The 16,983-nt window shown below is 39.3% G+C and overlaps 1 protein-coding gene across 4 annotated transcripts in view; it reads left to right on the plus strand.

Annotated features, from left to right (window-relative positions):
* UBR3 (ubiquitin protein ligase E3 component n-recognin 3) overlaps positions 1-13,693 on the plus strand; it is a 186,382-nt gene extending 172,689 nt beyond the window's left edge. For all 4 annotated transcript variants that reach the window (XM_054723408.1, XM_028141026.2, XM_028141027.2 and 1 more), the window contains 4 exons: positions 2,153-2,332; positions 8,288-8,497; positions 9,189-9,328; positions 9,622-13,693. In XM_054723408.1, coding sequence (XP_054579383.1) covers positions 2,153-2,332; positions 8,288-8,497; positions 9,189-9,328; positions 9,622-9,739 — 648 coding nt within the window. In that variant the 3' untranslated portion in view covers positions 9,740-13,693. The remainder of the gene's footprint in view (positions 1-2,152; positions 2,333-8,287; positions 8,498-9,188; positions 9,329-9,621) is intronic.
* Positions 13,694-16,983: the final 3,290 nt, after the last annotated feature.

Genomic DNA, 16,983 nt, shown 5'->3' on the forward strand with positions numbered 1-16,983 from the left:
CTAAAAGATGCTGGTTGAATTTCTATTATGTGCCAAGCCCTGGCAAGACAGAGCTCCTATACCCAGGAACCACTCCCACAGTTTTATAGGAAAGGCTAATTTATTTTTAAACTAATAGCAAATATCCAAGAAGAGAAGTGTTTACAAGGTGTGGAAGGATTAATTTTATCTGAATGGGTCTGGGTAATGTAAAGTCTCATTAATAGGGGTCAGGGGAGGCTTCTCTGAGGAGCTAGAGGATTTGAAGGATGATAGGAATTGATCCAATGGACAGAGAAAAGTAGACACACTAGCCTCAGAAATGTTTTTTTCAGTTAAATAAAAAGGGATTAGGGAGTATACTTTGGTTTTCACAAGACTAACAAACTCCTTAAAAATAAACTTTCAAAATGTGAGTGCTTGGATGGCTTATTTCTCTGGTTCTGTTATTACTGAGTGGAGCTTCAAGATCGCCTGACACTTGGATCTCGGAAGTTTTTTAAAACTCACTTCTATCTTTATTTATTTATTTATTAAAATGTTTTTGGCAGATTTATTTATTTATTTTTCTTAATCTTCAGAGAATATTTTTTCAGTTGATTTTTTTAGAGAGAGTGGAAGGGTGGGAGATGGAGAGAGAGAGAGAGAGAGAGAGAGAGAGAGAGAGAGAGAGAGAGAGAGAGACATCAATTGGTTGCCTCTCACATGCACAGGATCAAACCTGAGACCCTTCAGTGCAGGGGGTCAACACTTCAGCCATTGAGCAACACTGGCAAGGGCCTCCCTTCTTTTAAAACTGTCTTTGTTTCACATGCAAATTATTTAGCATTGCCTCTTGTGTATTCTATGCTTTTACTCTTATTCTTCATCCACACTGACACGGCCCCCCTGCCGGCCTGGTCACCCCACACTGAAAGTCACTTTGCTTTTGTCCTAAATTAACATTTGCTTTCAGAGTGAATACGGGTCTATAAACTGTACTCATCAGTTATGTGACAATACTATTCCTATATAATAAAACCCTAATATGCAAATTGACCGAATGGCAGAACCACCAGCATAACGACCGGTCGCTATGATGTGCACTGACCACTAGGGGCCAGACACTCAATGCAGGAGATGCCCCCTGGTGGTCAGTGTGCTCCCATAGGGGGAGCAGTGCTCAGCCAGAAGCCGGGCTCACGGCAGTAATGAGCGAGGGGTTCCGGACTGCAAGAGCCCCAGAGTGTGAGAGGGATGTCTGACTGCCAGGGGATCGGGCCTAAGCCAGCAGGTGGACACCCCCCGAGAGGTCCCGGACTGTGAGAGGGTGCAGACCGGGCTGAGGGACCCCACACTCCAGTGCACAAATTTCATGCACCGGGCCTCTAGTTTAGAAAATAAATGTATAAAAGAAGCAGATGCTATGCACTTAGGAGTTAAATTTCAGAGAGAAATATCCTATATAATAAAGAGGTAATATGCAAATTAACCCTCACACCCTCACAAGATTGCTGCCTATGACCAGGCTGGCAGGGGGGTTAGTGAGGGACCTCCAAATGACTGAACAGCAGGCTAAGTGGGGTGACCAGGCTGGCAGGGGGGTTAGTGAGGGGCGACCAGGGCTGTGGGGGGGGGGCAGTTAGGGGCAACCAGGCCGGCGGGGGGGGGGTGCAGTTGGGGGCAACCAGGCCAGCAGGGGGGCAGTTGGGGGTGACTAGGCTGGCAGGTGGGGGCAGTGAGGGGCAACTAGGCCGGTGGGGGGGGGAAGTTGGGGACGACCAGGCTGGCAGAGGGGGGCAGTTAGGGGTGACCAGGCAGGCAGGCAGGTGAGCAATTAGGAGCCAGCAGTCCAGGATTGTGAGAGGGATGTCCGACTGCCGGTTTAGGCCCGATCCCTAAAGCAGCAGTCGGACATCCCCCTCAGGGTCCTGGATTGGAGAGGGTGCAGGCTGGGCTGAGGGGACCCTCCCCCTGTGCACGAATTTCATGCACCAGGCCTCTAGTTAAGAGTATATTTGGATATAACAGCCAGGAACCTTTCTCTCTTTTCTTTTACTCCCTGTACTTTTCTTTACTTAAGAAAGTTTTCTTACTATCCAAAAGTAATTGATGAGAATGACACTTAAAATATCTATAATGGGAAATGTTCATGATGAAATGTCTTGAGAATTTTCTATTCCATGTCTAAAAGGAAGAAGAAGAATTTTCAGTTCTTTCCAGCTGCCTGGGACTTCTGCCAACATTTTACCAAACAGAACATCCCTTCATCAGTGCCTCCTGTCTGGATTGGCCAGTTCCAGCATTTGATATTATAGCTCAGTGGTGTTCTGAGATAAATTCATTTACTGAAAGACATGCAGAACAAGGAAAGGTACGTAAAAGGAATAGTGCTCACTTGCCATAGAGGTGATATGAGGCTAATGAAGAATTTAAAACTTTTATGTCTGATTTGTGGCTCCACAAAGCAAAATTTATTTGTATATCCTTGAATCCCTAGTTCCTATAAAGTGCCTGCTATAGACTAGTGACCTAATAAATATTTGTTAAACAATTAAGTGGTGGTAGGATGTCATTGGCTGAAATAGAACTGATGAAAGGGAACCAAATTTCAGGGAAAATTAGAATTTTAATTTTAACATCAAAGGGAAAATAAAAAGATTAGTATTTCAGATAGAAGTGTCTGATTATACTTAATTTTTAAAACATTGAAGTGAATAATAAAGGCAAGATAAGCATAAATAATAAATGTCTCTTTTACTCATTTCTATTTTTTGTCAAAGTCCTTGAAGAGATAATATATCATTTTATACCTTTTTTTTTTAAAGGAATGGGAAATTCATGAAGTTAATTGAAATCTTACATATAAAAATCTTTTTTTCTGTCTAGTAGTTTCTTTATTCATAGTTTGTAGCTAGAATCTGAAGTTATATTTTGATGTCTGAAAACCTATGAGGCATGACTTGGAATAAGAGATGGGTCTAATTGTACAACCAGGACAGGAGAAAAAGTAATGAGCATACTTAAAATTTTTGTTTTCATATGAGCCATGGGTTAAGCAAGAGATAAAAATAACTTATTTGATAGTATAAGAGCAGGCCTACATTTTAGATGAATGATTATTGGTGTGGATATTGATGAAGACTAGAATTTATCATTTAAAAATACTGTATCTTTTTGTAAAATATAGTGGTAATTATTTGTTTTAGAGTCAGAACAGTAGACTGACTGTACTTATTCATGCAGAATTTTTACTGGTTATTTGAATGCATCACCATCTGACCTGCACCCCTCCTCCTGTTCCTGCTTCACTCTGTTCTATCTCTAACCCTGTCTGGGACCCTAGGGCAACTAGATTTTCTTTGCCAGGAATTTTAAATTTGAATAAAGGGACTTAGAAAGATAAACAGTGAATGAAGCTAAATAGTCCAACAACAGTACCCTTGAAAGATAGCCTGAGTTAGTGCTTCTAACATGCATCACCTAAGATTCTTTAGTTCAAACAGACAGTTTGGTTGCAAACCTATGGTCTGTTTTCTCTGAAGTTCTACCTCTGGATGACTCAGCCTCAACCATTTTTCTTCCCTCCATGTGCACTCAAGATTCAGATTCCTGGGAGAGAGACCTGGGTTAGCCTAATTTGCATCATATACACACCCTTGTGTTGGGCAGTATCTTGTGAGAGGGCAACCCTATGAGACTTGTTTGTAGCAGGAAAAGAGGTTATTTTTGTTCCAAAAGAACTTGTAATGACATTAATATAAGAATGCAGATAAAGATGTTAGAAAAATGGAAATAAAAAACACTGGTAGCCCATTACCTCCACATCTTACTTGCCCAGCACATAGACATCTTTCTTCTCATTCTTAGAGTTTCACTTCTTTCTGTGTTCAAAATGAAGTAACAGTCGCATCACCTATACAACCACAGGTGCATGTACCACTTCTCAAAATATGCAACCTGAAATCACATCCAATAGTTATATCATCAGCCTCCCTGAATCTAGAGGCTCTGGCAGATGTTTATTTCTTTTGTGATATTTTTTTGTACTCATGCCCCAGTCATCTAGAAAATTTTAGGAGAGAAACCAAGATGGCGGCATAGGTAAACACCTAAACTGCTGCCTCGCACAACAATTTCAAAACTACAACTAAAAGACAAAACGGACATCATCCAGAACCACAGGAAGGCTGGCTGAGTGGAAATTCTACAACTAGAAGGAAAGAGAAAAGCACACTGAGACTCAGAGGAGCTTCAGAAGGCAGAGGTACTGAAGCGCGTGTGTGGAGAGGGCTGGCAACTGAGTACACGGCTGGCTCTCTCAACTGGAAGGGAGACAAAAGCTCCCTACGGCTCTGAACTCCAGTTCCGGGCGAGACTCTGGAGACCCAGACTCATACGGGGAGAAACTGGACTGTCAGGAAAGAAAAAAGCACACTGAGACTCAGAGGAACTGCGGAAGGCAGAGATACCGAGGCGCGTGCGCGGAGAGGACTGGCAACTGAGTACGTGGCTGGCTTTCTCAACTGGAAGGGAGAAAAAAGCTCCCGATGGCTCTGAACTCCAGTTCCGGGCGAGACTCTGGGGACCCAGACTCATTCGGGGAGAAACTAGACTGTCTGGCAGTGGGCGAAACTCAAGGGCGACTTTCTCTCAGAGGTGCTTGCAGTGATTACCGTGGGACACTGAGACCCAGGGGCCTCTTAGGGCAGGGCTGACGGTCAGCCATTGCTGTCTGCTCCGCCCTGAGACTCCGCCCCGAGACTCCGCCCCATCCAAGCTGAGCACAGAGGCTTTTGCAAGTCTTGTCTCATAAGGGTGTCTCCAGCACAGAAGTTCTCCCAGTGTAGACACAGCTGATCCTCACAGCCAATTGGCCTAGAGGTCAATTCCTCCCAGTGATACCAACAACAATCAAGGCTTTAACTACAACAAGACTGTGCACACATTCCACAAAGGGGTGCACCAAGAGTGTCCACCTCAGGTAACTGGGGAGGCTGAGCCACTGGGCCCTATAGGGCACCTAGCACACAAAGCCACTCTTGTCAACTCAGGGAAGCAGCCAAAATGCGGAGACAAAGAAACAGGTCACAAATGAAAGAAATGGAGGAAAGCAAACAACTGGATATAGAATTCAAAACCATGATTATAAGGTTTTTCAAGAATTTTCTAGAAAAGGCCAATAAATTTAGTGAGACCCTCGAGGATATGAAAAAGGACCAACTAGAAATTAAGTGTACACTGACTGAAATAAAAAATAATATACAGAGATCCAACAGCAGACTAGAGCAGTGGTAGGCAAATTGTGGCTCGTGAGCCACATGCAGCTTGCAAGCTGCCGTTTGCTGCTCTGTTGACTAATGAGTTTGCTGACCACTGTCATATACTACCCTTTACCTCTTTGCACACAATATGCCACAATTGCCTAATCTTCACAGCTTCCAACTACATGGTAACATTTAGTCTAGCAGTGGTCGGCAAACTCATTAGTCAACAAAGCGGCAAACCGCGGCTCGCGAGCCGCATGTGGCTCATGAGCTGCAGTTTGCCAACCACTGAACTAGAGGATCACAAGAATCAAGTCAAAGATTCGAAATACAAAGAAGTAAAAAACACCCAACTGGAAAAGCAAAAAGAAAAAGAATCCAAAAATATGAAGATAGTGTAAGGAGCCTCTGGGACAACTTCAAGCATACCAACCTCCGAATTATGGGGGTGCCAGAAGAAGAGAGAGAGCAAGATACTAAAAACCTATTTGAAGAAATAATGACAGAAAACTTCCCCACCTGGTGAAAGAAATAGACTTACAAGTCCAGGAATCGCACAGAACCCCAAACAAGAGGAATCCAAAGAGGACCACACCAAGACACATCATAATTAAAATGCCAAGGGCAAAAGACAAAGAGAGAATCTTACAAGCAGCAAGAGAAAAACAGTTAGTTACCTACAAGGGAGCACCCATACGATTGTCAGCTGATTCCTCAACAGAAACTATGCAGGCCAGAAGGGAGTGGCAAGAAATATTCAAAGTGATGAATAGCAAGAACCTACAACCAAGAATTCTCTACCCAGCAAAGCTATCATTCAGAATTGAAGGTCAGATAAAGAGCTTCACAGATAAGAAAAAGCTAAAGGAGTTCATCACTGCCAAACCAGTATTATATGAAATGCTGAAATGTATTTAAGAAGAGGAAGAAGAAGAAAAAGGTAAAGATAAAAATTATGAACAACAAATACATATCTATCAACAAGTGAATCTAAAAATCAAGTGAATAAAAAATCTGATGAACAGAATAAACTGGTGAATATAATAGAATCAGGGGCATAGAAAGAGAGTGGACTGACAATCTCGGGCGGGGGAAGGGGTATGGGGGGTGCAGGAAGAGACTGGACAAAAATCGTACACCTATGGATGAGGACAGTGGCGGGGGTGGTGTAAGGACAGAGGGTGGGGTGGGAACCGTGTGGAGGGGAGCTATGGGGTGGGGGGAAGAGGAACAATTGTAATAATCTGAACAATAAAGATTTATTAAACCTAAAAAAATAATAGAAAATTTTAATTAGCATCTACTCACCCTGAATTCAATAGTAAGAGAAAGGGAAAAAGAATGAAAATTGTTGCAAAAATGTATGCCACAGAAAGCAAAAGTAACAACCAGTCATAAAGCTGTAGTTAATACATAGTTAAATATATGACTTCCTTCTTTCACCTCCTTTGACTAGCATCTCGGCTGCTCTTGATAGCTGCCAGTCAGGGTCAGTCCCTCCAGACAGTGTTGCGAGCCATTCTTTTTCTTCTCCTAGTGGTGTGGGTAACCTAGAATGGTTAGATGACATTTACTTTCTAATTCAGTGGAATCTGATGGAGAATAGTACACAGCTTCCTTAGGTAAGCAGAAATTAAAGACCAAATTCTTAGATGAAAACATGTAAGATGCCACAACCACCTTGAAACCCTGGTTTCCTAATCTGTGCATTTCCAGCTGTGAGAGAACAATCACTCTTATATAGAAGAAGATTCTTTTATTAGAGGCCATGTGGTGTGAGTTTCTGGGTAGTTCACAGCCTAATCTAGCTAAGTATCAAGTTCAGTGAGGACAAACTGCCACTCCTTCCACTGATGGAAGAGTTCCAATATAATCAGCCCATTATGGAATAACAATTTTTGGAGTCCAGGGTTGGACACTGAGTATTGGCAAATAGCATATTGTAGGCCCATATATTGTCCTTATTCTTGCTTCCATGGTCACTTTATCCATGAACTTATTGATAAACACCAGATTAGCTACTTAGCCACTGCATTGAGTTAGATGGATTATGGCTGTAGATAATGTGAGATGATCAACGTAAGAGTTGCCTGCCATCTTTACGGTTTCTTAAGGTAATAGATTCATACTACATTTTATTTGTGTTAATGAAGTAGCATCTAGAAAAAATGAGTGCTGTTACCAATATTTTTATATCCCTGCAAACAATCAATAAAGTATATCCTGCAGGAAAATTGAACTAATTTGTCATTTAAAAAAAAAGTTAGCAAATTTATGAAGAGTTGTAGCCCTAGCACTTATGAATACAAAATATCTTAGCTTGAGGTATAAGAAGATTTTACACCTTCTAGGAAGGAGATCAACACTTTATAATCTAGATCGGGGTGGGGAACGTCAGGCCCTTGGGCTGTATAAGGCCGGAGAAGTCAGGTGGTCTGGCCCTGCCAGGCATTAGGGGTGAGTTACTTAAATGTTTGACCGAATATAGCAGGCTAATGTTTAAGTTGATAGCTTGGTATGGCCCGAGAATGATGTTATAAATATCCAAATGGCCTTGACAGAAAAAAAGTATCCTTCTCCCCCACCCCCCGCTCTAGGTTAAAAAGTATTGAAATAGAAATGAGTTAAAACTTTGACTTTCCCTAAAGAAAAAGCCAATGAATTATTTAGCTAAGAAAGGTCAAAACTTGGTTTTAAGAAATGTATAACTGTTTAAAAGCATATATAAAACAAGTATAACTAGATATACTTTTCATGCATGCTTAGTTATATTTACTATTTTTCTTTTAAAATAGTAACAAGTTTAAGTGTTTTAGGGTGCTTAATCTAAACCTTGCATCATATTTTAAATAGAAACAACATTAAAATAGAGAATGGTAATTTTTGAAATATTATTTTGGTCATTTGTAAAATGGAAATGAGAAGAGTGTTAATAAAGAAAATAAGTCACATTTTTGGAGACAGATTTTCCATTCTTTAAAAAAATCATTTTAAAAAATAAGTATTTTGTGTTAATGACTTAAATACATAGGACTAATGAATATTTTTGGATAATGTTTTAGGCCTTGCTTATCCAAGAGTCAAGATGGAAGTTACCACACCTACTACAATTGCCTGAGAATTATAATACCATTTTTCAGTACTACCACAGAAAGACCTGCAGTGTCTGCACCAAGGTTCCTAAAGATCCTGCTGTTTGCCTTGTTTGTGGCACTTTTGTATGCCTGAAAGGACTTTGCTGCAAGCAACAAAGTTACTGTGAATGTGTATTGGTAAGCATTAGTAAATAATAGCTATTTTATGAAAACTCAAAATTTCATATCACATGGATATGTGCTATATAGATACATATATATGGTCAAGCCAGCTCTAAAAGTTTAGGCTTTGAGTGAAATAATACATGTAAAGATTTCGTTCTTTTTTGTTATTGTTTATTTTTCTTCTTTTTAACCCAGTAAAAGGGTAAAGCAAAGCAAAACAAAACACCTGAGGCTTTGAGTAAAACCTTTCACAAGTACAATTCTCGTCCTCTTCCTACTCCTACCATCCTTTACTGATACATACTTTTGAATGTTGTGCAACAAAACCACAGTCATATATGCTAATGTAGATGCTAACCTCTGAATTAGGTTTGCATTGGCTTTTTTTTGTGTGTGTGCCTGCTTACTTTTTAAATTTTTTTTCTTTATTGATTAAGGAATTTCATATGTGTCCTAATTGCCCCATTGTCCCCCCCCACCCCTGCATTGACTTTTAATTGCTTTTCTAGATAATCCTTACTCCTAATGTATTATTAATAAAGTGTTAGAAATGAGATTATAAATTTAACTTAGATAAAATCTTATTAAAAAATTTAAAAACATGCCTGTTTTATTTAGAAGAAATTTACTTAAGGAATTCTTGATTTTCTTATGTAAAGTCCGTTTGATTATGAAGTTATTGGATATATTTTTAATCTTTCAGCATTCTCAGAACTGCGGTGCTGGCACGGGAATTTTCCTCCTGGTCAATGCGTCGGTGATCATCATCATCCGTGGGCACCGCTTCTGCTTGTGGGGCTCAGTGTACCTGGATGCGCATGGAGAGGAAGACCGGGATCTTAGGTGAGAGTGTGTGGGTGTCACAGGTGTGTCACTGACATTTGGTCCGGTAAGAACAATGTGCCATTTCTAGCTTTGTAATAATAAAAGTTTTATATTAAGAAATTCTGACAGTCATTAATTTAGAGCTATTTCTAGTTTTTGAGATATTTTCCTCATCAACCTGCTAAGGAAACATGAAATAAACCAAATTACTATGTGAAATTTTTGCCATGAAAATTCTGTTTTTAAAAATACGTATGAAATCTTTATTGTATTTTATTACTTTTAATACCTTTTCCCCTTTTTTTCCCTAGGCGAGGCAAGCCTCTCTACATTTGTAAGGAAAGATACAAAGTTCTTGAACAACAGTGGATCTCTCATACTTTTGATCACATCAATAAAAGATGGGGTCCACACTACAATGGGCTCTGACTCACCACCTCAGCACTGCATTATATTATCATTTTCATTAAGAATTTATCAACAATAAGCTTTAACTTAATTTGGGGGATTAACGCTTTTGCTGAGGGAAATAAAGAAAACATACGTTATGAAGCCTTTCCAAAATTAGGTGCTTGGTAATCACATTAATGGTATAATAATTTTAAAAAGTATCTGGAGAACATAAGTTACAAGTTAAATCATTCTTTAGTGGTCATTTAAAAAATCTACAATTAATAAGAAGCACAATTTGACAAAATTATTTAAAACTGATTCTCCCAGCAATGCATATCAATGATTCATTGATACTTAGAGTGGGTGTGATTTATTTAAAGTTTTACTGCTTCTTTATATCTGTGTGTTAATTTACATCTGCTAAACATAATGCATCTTTTCCCCTCACCATTCTTGTGTTGATTTGAGATTTTTGCTGTATGTAATTAGAAAAAAAATGTAAAACATGATTTATGTGAAATATTGTATAGTAAAAGTTGGTTTAATAGTAGAACTTTAAAATGTTTTCTTATTGTGAGGAATCTGTTCAAGTTTAAGGCTTTGCTGAAAACTTAATTCATTCTCAGGAATTTCATAAATATTCTCCCCAGGTAAATAATTGAAATAATTGTAAAATAAGTAGGTAGCTGCTGTTAATATAATACAGTACATTTTGGGAGATACATGAGTGCTTGGGGGAGGGAGTCCTTAAAATCAAAATTTTCCATTTCAGTTGGTTGAATTACTGGAGGTAGTAACAAATAGATTTGACTATAAAATTAAGTTTTAAGAGCATACACATGGCAGATTTTGAATCTGCTCATGCCCGTCTTTTATTACCAACCACACTTTTTTTTTAAATGACTGGATTGGAAATGCTCAGACTTCCCACAAATGAAGCATAGTTTTGGAACTTTCCTTTCAGCTCAAGCGGTTCATCTATATATTTGTGCAATGTAATCACTGCTATTTCTGCTTGGTTTCCTAAAAGGGGAGGAAAGGGCTCAGTGGTGAGGACCCTCATGAATGAGCCTCACATCTGCATTCTTCTCAAATGCTGTTGTGAAAAGCAATTTATGTTTGTAGGGTTTTTAAGTCAGAATGGGAATGATTGAGCTAAACTCTATTAGAACAGATGGAAGGTTACAGAAAAGCATGTTATATATTGCTGCCATTTTTTTTCTTCCAAATAATTAAGTTGATGATTATTTCATACTTAGTGCTATCAAGCAATTCCAGATACTTTGGACTGAACATGGCTTGTTATATACAATTACATTTTTACATATAAAAATAACCTAAAAAAATCTAGTGATAAAATATAAAAATAAAGTCAGACCTAGCTTCTAAAAATCATGAATGACATGATATTACAGAATATGCAAGTGGACATTAAATGATGGCCTTGGTTAAAATAGAGAGAACAGAACAGTACATACTCAAATGTGTTCAAAAAGTCAAAAAATTACCTATAGCTCTACAATAAAATACATGGAAATAGCTTGCTATTTTTATATACATTTCCAAAATATTAAGATAACTTTCTGAAAGATTAGAATGATTCTGTTTAACTAAATAGATGTCCTTTCCAACTCATTGCTACTTTTTACAATAATGTATCATAAGTTCAGCCTGTCATATTTTTTTCGCATCAGTCATTATGAATACCAGACCATTTGTAAGTGTGGTTGAAGAGAAAAATGCTAATTTACATCTAGTAAATACTGTTTCAGGATTCATGAACTTGAATAATTCTACAGTTTGAAACTCTGATGCTATATATACATGGTATAATGTATTCAGACTTTGATTACTACATATTTAAAATGGAATGTTTTATGGTTGTGCATATGGATGTGAAGTGAAAATATTAGCCTTAACATTAAAATTTTGGTTTGATAGTGTTTATTTTGATATTGGTGAATTAGTCACCAATAAATTTTTAAAAAGCACTTGGTTGAAAATTGTACTTGAATTCATACATGCATGCTGCTAAACTAGAACTTTAATTTCCCCCCCATAACTTTTTTAAGTACCATTTATAAATTCACTTTTAAAAATAACAGGTCCAAGTTAGAGTGCTGTGTGTATATTATTCAAAAAATGTACTGGTGTGATACCTTGTATGAATGATCATTTAAATACAGTACATTACTGTAGAAGCTAAATCAATCTTTATAATTAAGCAGAAATTATAAACCTAGGAATAATCAACATTGTAAGATATGTTAATAAAAACCTACTGTCATTTGGTTTGTGAAAGGTCCTTAAAATGTTTAATGTTTACATGTTTTTTCAAAGATATTGACAATAATGTATGTAAGTGAGCACGGCTCAAAAGATGAAAACATAACAACTAATAATTGCTTTAAGGTAGAGTTTAAGTGTAAAGGGTTTTTTTTTTCTTTTCTTTTTTTATTTTGAGAGCTAGTTCCTATTTCTGCTATCCTTGTGTTAAAATTAATGCAAAGCCTTTGCTAAGTGTATGTGTTTTGGAAAGGAGTGGGGAGAAGAAAATGGTTGTGCAGATCTGAGGAACACTACTATGGTCCTTGCTTTCTGAAAATTCCCATCTGGACTTCAGAAATCTGAAGTGATTTGTGATAATGGTCTTTTTGAATGGTCTGTGGTGTTGTTTGAATTGACAGTCCTCATCCCTACCCCTCCATCCTGAGCTCACCAGCCAATCATCACCAGCCAGTTAGGAATCCATTTATGTTTACAAACCTTTCTGCTTTATGTGTTTTGATATTTATTGATTTCTTTGATCTAGAAAAAAAGCTGATAGAAGTACTGAAAGCTTGGAGGGAACAACAGCACGAGAGGAGATGTGGCCCACGAGTCTCTTGAGTCCTCTCCAGAATTGTCATTGCTAATTCTCAAGTTCCCATTTTTGGCTCATATTTGAGGTCATGTTGACAACAACAAAACCCAAAACAATGCAACATAGTTTTAACCACTAGAATCACCAAGACAAGATACATTTATTGTAGCTTGGGGTTATGCCTGACACTTGAGAATTAGTGGGAGAGCAGAAGACTTGTTACTGTCTTAGTCCCATTCACAGCACATAGTCCTTTCTTTTATCTTTGTGATCTGACTTGATCCAAGCTCATCAGGGGTGAACTGGAGTGGGCAGAAGGATGGCAACATCATCACTTCTCGATTTGTCAACTTTAGGCTCCCCTGATAATGAGGCATATCAAGTATTGAAGAGCTGTACCATCTTAGTGTGCAGTAATCCAGCAGTGGAGTGGATTCCACTCAAGCTGATGCAACACAATGAAGAAGCATAGTGATACCGCGAGTGAGTTAATATGAAATATGACAATACCAAGATTGATGTGGCAGAGCTCAAGAGCAGGCCAGAGAAGTAGGTTCAAGAGCACAGATAAATGCTTCAGCTTGAGAAGAAGGAATAGGGACAAGAGAAAGAAAAGGAAGTTTAGAGGAAGGAAAGGAATCTCCATTTCCCTCTTACCTCGGTGACAGAGTAAGGATCATCTGTTGAGAGTGAGCAAGTGTAGAATAATTTGGGGACTTGAGGTAAGTGGTAAAAGTTTAGACATATGGTAGAGAATAGGCTGGGAATAAGGAGAAGCACCAATGGGCAGAAGTCCTTTTGAGAGTCCAGTAGGGTTAGAAGCCATATTTTAATGGAGCCAATTAGAAAGGTTTTGTGACTTTATGAAGCCCCTGAGCCCAGCAGTCTAGGACCCAAAGGGTAGAAATTAGACTGCTAAATTCATGTTTTGGGGATTTGAGAGGTGGGTACAATGTAAGGTAGTAAGAAATTTTGGGGTGCTAGTTGAAAGGAGTGTAGGGTCCATGTGGGATAAATTGAAGGGTATAATATAAATCACAAGATTTAATGTAAGCTTTCAAAGTTTCCTTTCAGAATTATGAAAATTGCTTTAGTGTTGAAGCATTAAAATTCACTTATTTAGTAAATTTTTTTTTTGTCTCCTTCTGTGTGCCATGCCTTGTGTAAATACTGGAAATACAATGGAAAAGAAGCCAGACAGTCCCTTCTCTCAAAGAGCTTTTTGTGTAATTCTACAAGTGGTGTGTGTAGGGGGTGTTGGGGGCAATGGAATGAATATAGGGTACTAAAGAAGGCACCTCTAACCAGACTTGGGAGTGTGAGGAGGCTTTCAGGGGTAGAGATGTCTAAAGATGATCCCCAAATACTGTGTAGGAGATGCCTGGGTGAAAGGGAAGGTGTGGGGAATACTGTTTTAGGCAGGTGAAGAGAGTCATTTGTAAGATTCAGAGTTGTGAGAGAATCTGTAATTAAAGACCTGAAAGGGAATCATTTTGACTCTAATATTGGTGCTTTTGAGAGAGAAGTAAAATCTAAATTACAAAGGATTTTGTAAGTCTTCCAAGAGTTTTAGACTCTTTAGATGATTTGCATTTTAGTAAAGTTAGTCCAGCTGCACTGTGGAGAAAAATCCAGAGTGGGAAGACTTGCCTCGGTATCTATTGAAAGAATCCAGACACAACATAATAGTTGGCTCAACTAGGGAAGTTGTGGTGGAGACAGAAAGCAGTGGACAATAGCAGAAGAGAATTGACAGAATTCAATAGGGTAAGGGAGAGCAAGGAATATTAAGTGCCTACTGTGTGCCAGATGCTAAGCTAAATGCTGAGGATACCACAATGAACAAGACAGAATGTTAGTGTCTCACCCTGCAGTTTAGTGGAAAACAGCACTCTATAGGTAAATGGATGTTATCAACAAATTAGGCAGAGGGCTGTGGGAACCAATGGGCAGGCAGGATACACTCCAGAAACTGAATGGATCTTTAGAATATCATGCTAAGTGAAGTAAGTCAGATGGAAAAGGACAAAACCATATGTTTTCACTCATGGAATATAAAAAAAGTGACAAGAACAAACTCATAGATACAACAGATTAGTGGTTACAGAGGGGAAAGAGGGTGGGAAGGGCAAAGTGGGTTAAGTGGGTCAAATACACTGAGTGGCCAGATTATTATGATCTCTGAATGCATAATAATCTGGCCACTCAGTGTATATCCTATATAATAAAAGGCTAATATGCAAATTGTCCCCTCGACCAGGAGTTCGGCCAGTAGGCAGGCCGGCCAACTGCCCATGTCCCTTCCCCCTGGCCAGGGCTGGCCGATCCCCACCCATGCATGAATTCATGCACCGGGCCTCTAATACACACACACACACACACACACACACACACACACTCACACACACACACTAAGTGGCCAGATTATTATGCGTTCAGAGATCATAATAATCTGGCCACTCAGTGTATACACTAACAAGGTAACGACTTCAGATGGGGAGCATGCAATAGAGTACACAGATGTCAAATTATAATATTGTGTACCTGAAAATTACATAATGACTTTAATTACAGCCTAGTAAGTGTTGCCCCAATAAAGAAAAAGAAAGAAACTGAAAGAAGTACAGTACAGTTGAATTGAAAGTGGAAGGGTGTGGTGGTTGTGGCAGGATATGATGCAGGAAAGATAGGCTCAAATCAGATCATGCATGTCCTTGAGCCATGTTATGGATTTTGATCTTTGTCCTAAGGGCAACAGGAAGTCATTGTAAGAGATTAAGTAGGGCAGTGAGTGTTCAGATTGCAATATTAAAATGATCATTATAGCCTCAGTTTAGAGCAACAGTCAACAAACATTTTCTACAAAACATAACAATCATTCAACTCTGCCATTGTAATGCAAAAGCATCCCCAGACATATGTGGCTTCTAGTATCCTATATAATAAGGAGGTAATATGCAAATTGACCATCACTCTAACAAGATGGCCGACCCCATGGACACAAGATGGCTGGCAGGGGAGGGCAGTTGGGAGGAATCAGACCAGCAGGGGAGGGCAGTTAGGGGCGACCAGGCCTGCAGGGGAGGACAGTTGGGGGCAATCGGGCCGTCAGGGGAACAGTTAGGCATCAATCAGGCTGGCAGAGGAGTGGTTAGGGGGTGATCAGGCTGGCAGGCAGAAGCAGTTAGGGGCAATCAGGCAGGCATGCAGGCGAATGGTTGGGAGCCAGAAGTCCTGGATTGTGAGAGGGATGTCCGATTGCCCGTTTGTGAGAGGGATCCCAGATTGGAGAGCGTGCAGGCTGGGCTGAGGGACACCCCCCAGTGCGTGAATTTCGTGCACCGGGCCTCTAATTGGGAAATAAAGAGATTCAGACTATGTTAGATATCTACTCCTGGTTAACAAATTACCCTAAAATTAATGCAATAAAATAATATTCATTACATTACAGTCTGTGGGCCAGGAATCCAGGAGTAGCTTAGCTGAGTGATTTTGGCCCAGAGTCTTACTAGGCTGTAATTAAAGTCTCAGCTGGGCCACAATCATCTGAGGCTTGACGGGCTGGAGGATTTGCTTTCAAATTCACTTGTGGTTTCTTGCCATGTGGGCTCTCCATAGGGCTGCTAACAACACAGCAACTGATTTCCCCAGGACAAGTGATCCAAGAGAGGGAGAGACAGAACATACACAAAAAACATACCCAAGATGAAAGCCCCAGTATCTATTTATTTAAAGTTTTTTGTTGTTGATGATGATTTTGAGAGAGAGAGAGATATTGATGTGAAAGCAGAATATAGATTGGCTGCCTCCTGCATGCCTCCCAGGGATCAAGCCTGCAACCCAGGCCTGTACTTGACCTGGAATTGAACCAACCCTTTAGTGCATGGAACTGCACCCAACCAACTGAGCCACAATAGCCAGGGCAAGTATCCTTTATTTACAAAAATTTCCCCCCAGTGTCTTTTATAACCTAATCTGGAAGTGGCATATTACTTCTGTCATACATACCAACCCTGGTACAATGTGGGAGGGGTTTACACAAGAAAAACTTTTTTAACAGCCTGCTATTCACAAAAACTTGCCTTAGATATATTAGGTATGATATCAAGTGGAGAACCCAGCTCATAATTTTGGAGTGCCTACTCTGAGTGAGGAGACATTGTGCTTGGCATTTTATCCACATTATCTTGTTTAATTCTTATATAGCAACTCTTATTGGACAGACAGTATTTTCCTCATTTTACTGATGAAGAAATTAGGCTCAGAGAGGACAATTGGTGCAATACCACATGTCAGTACATATCAGAGTTGGAATTCAAATCCTAGTTTAACTAACTCTAAAACTCATTGTTTTTCTTCAATATTTTGCTAGATCAAAAAATGATGAAGGTGGCTGCAGTGTTAGAAATGTACATGA

This window comes from Eptesicus fuscus, chromosome 11 (genome assembly GCF_027574615.1).
Source record: "Eptesicus fuscus isolate TK198812 chromosome 11, DD_ASM_mEF_20220401, whole genome shotgun sequence".
Lineage (NCBI taxonomy): Eukaryota > Metazoa > Chordata > Mammalia > Chiroptera > Vespertilionidae > Eptesicus > Eptesicus fuscus.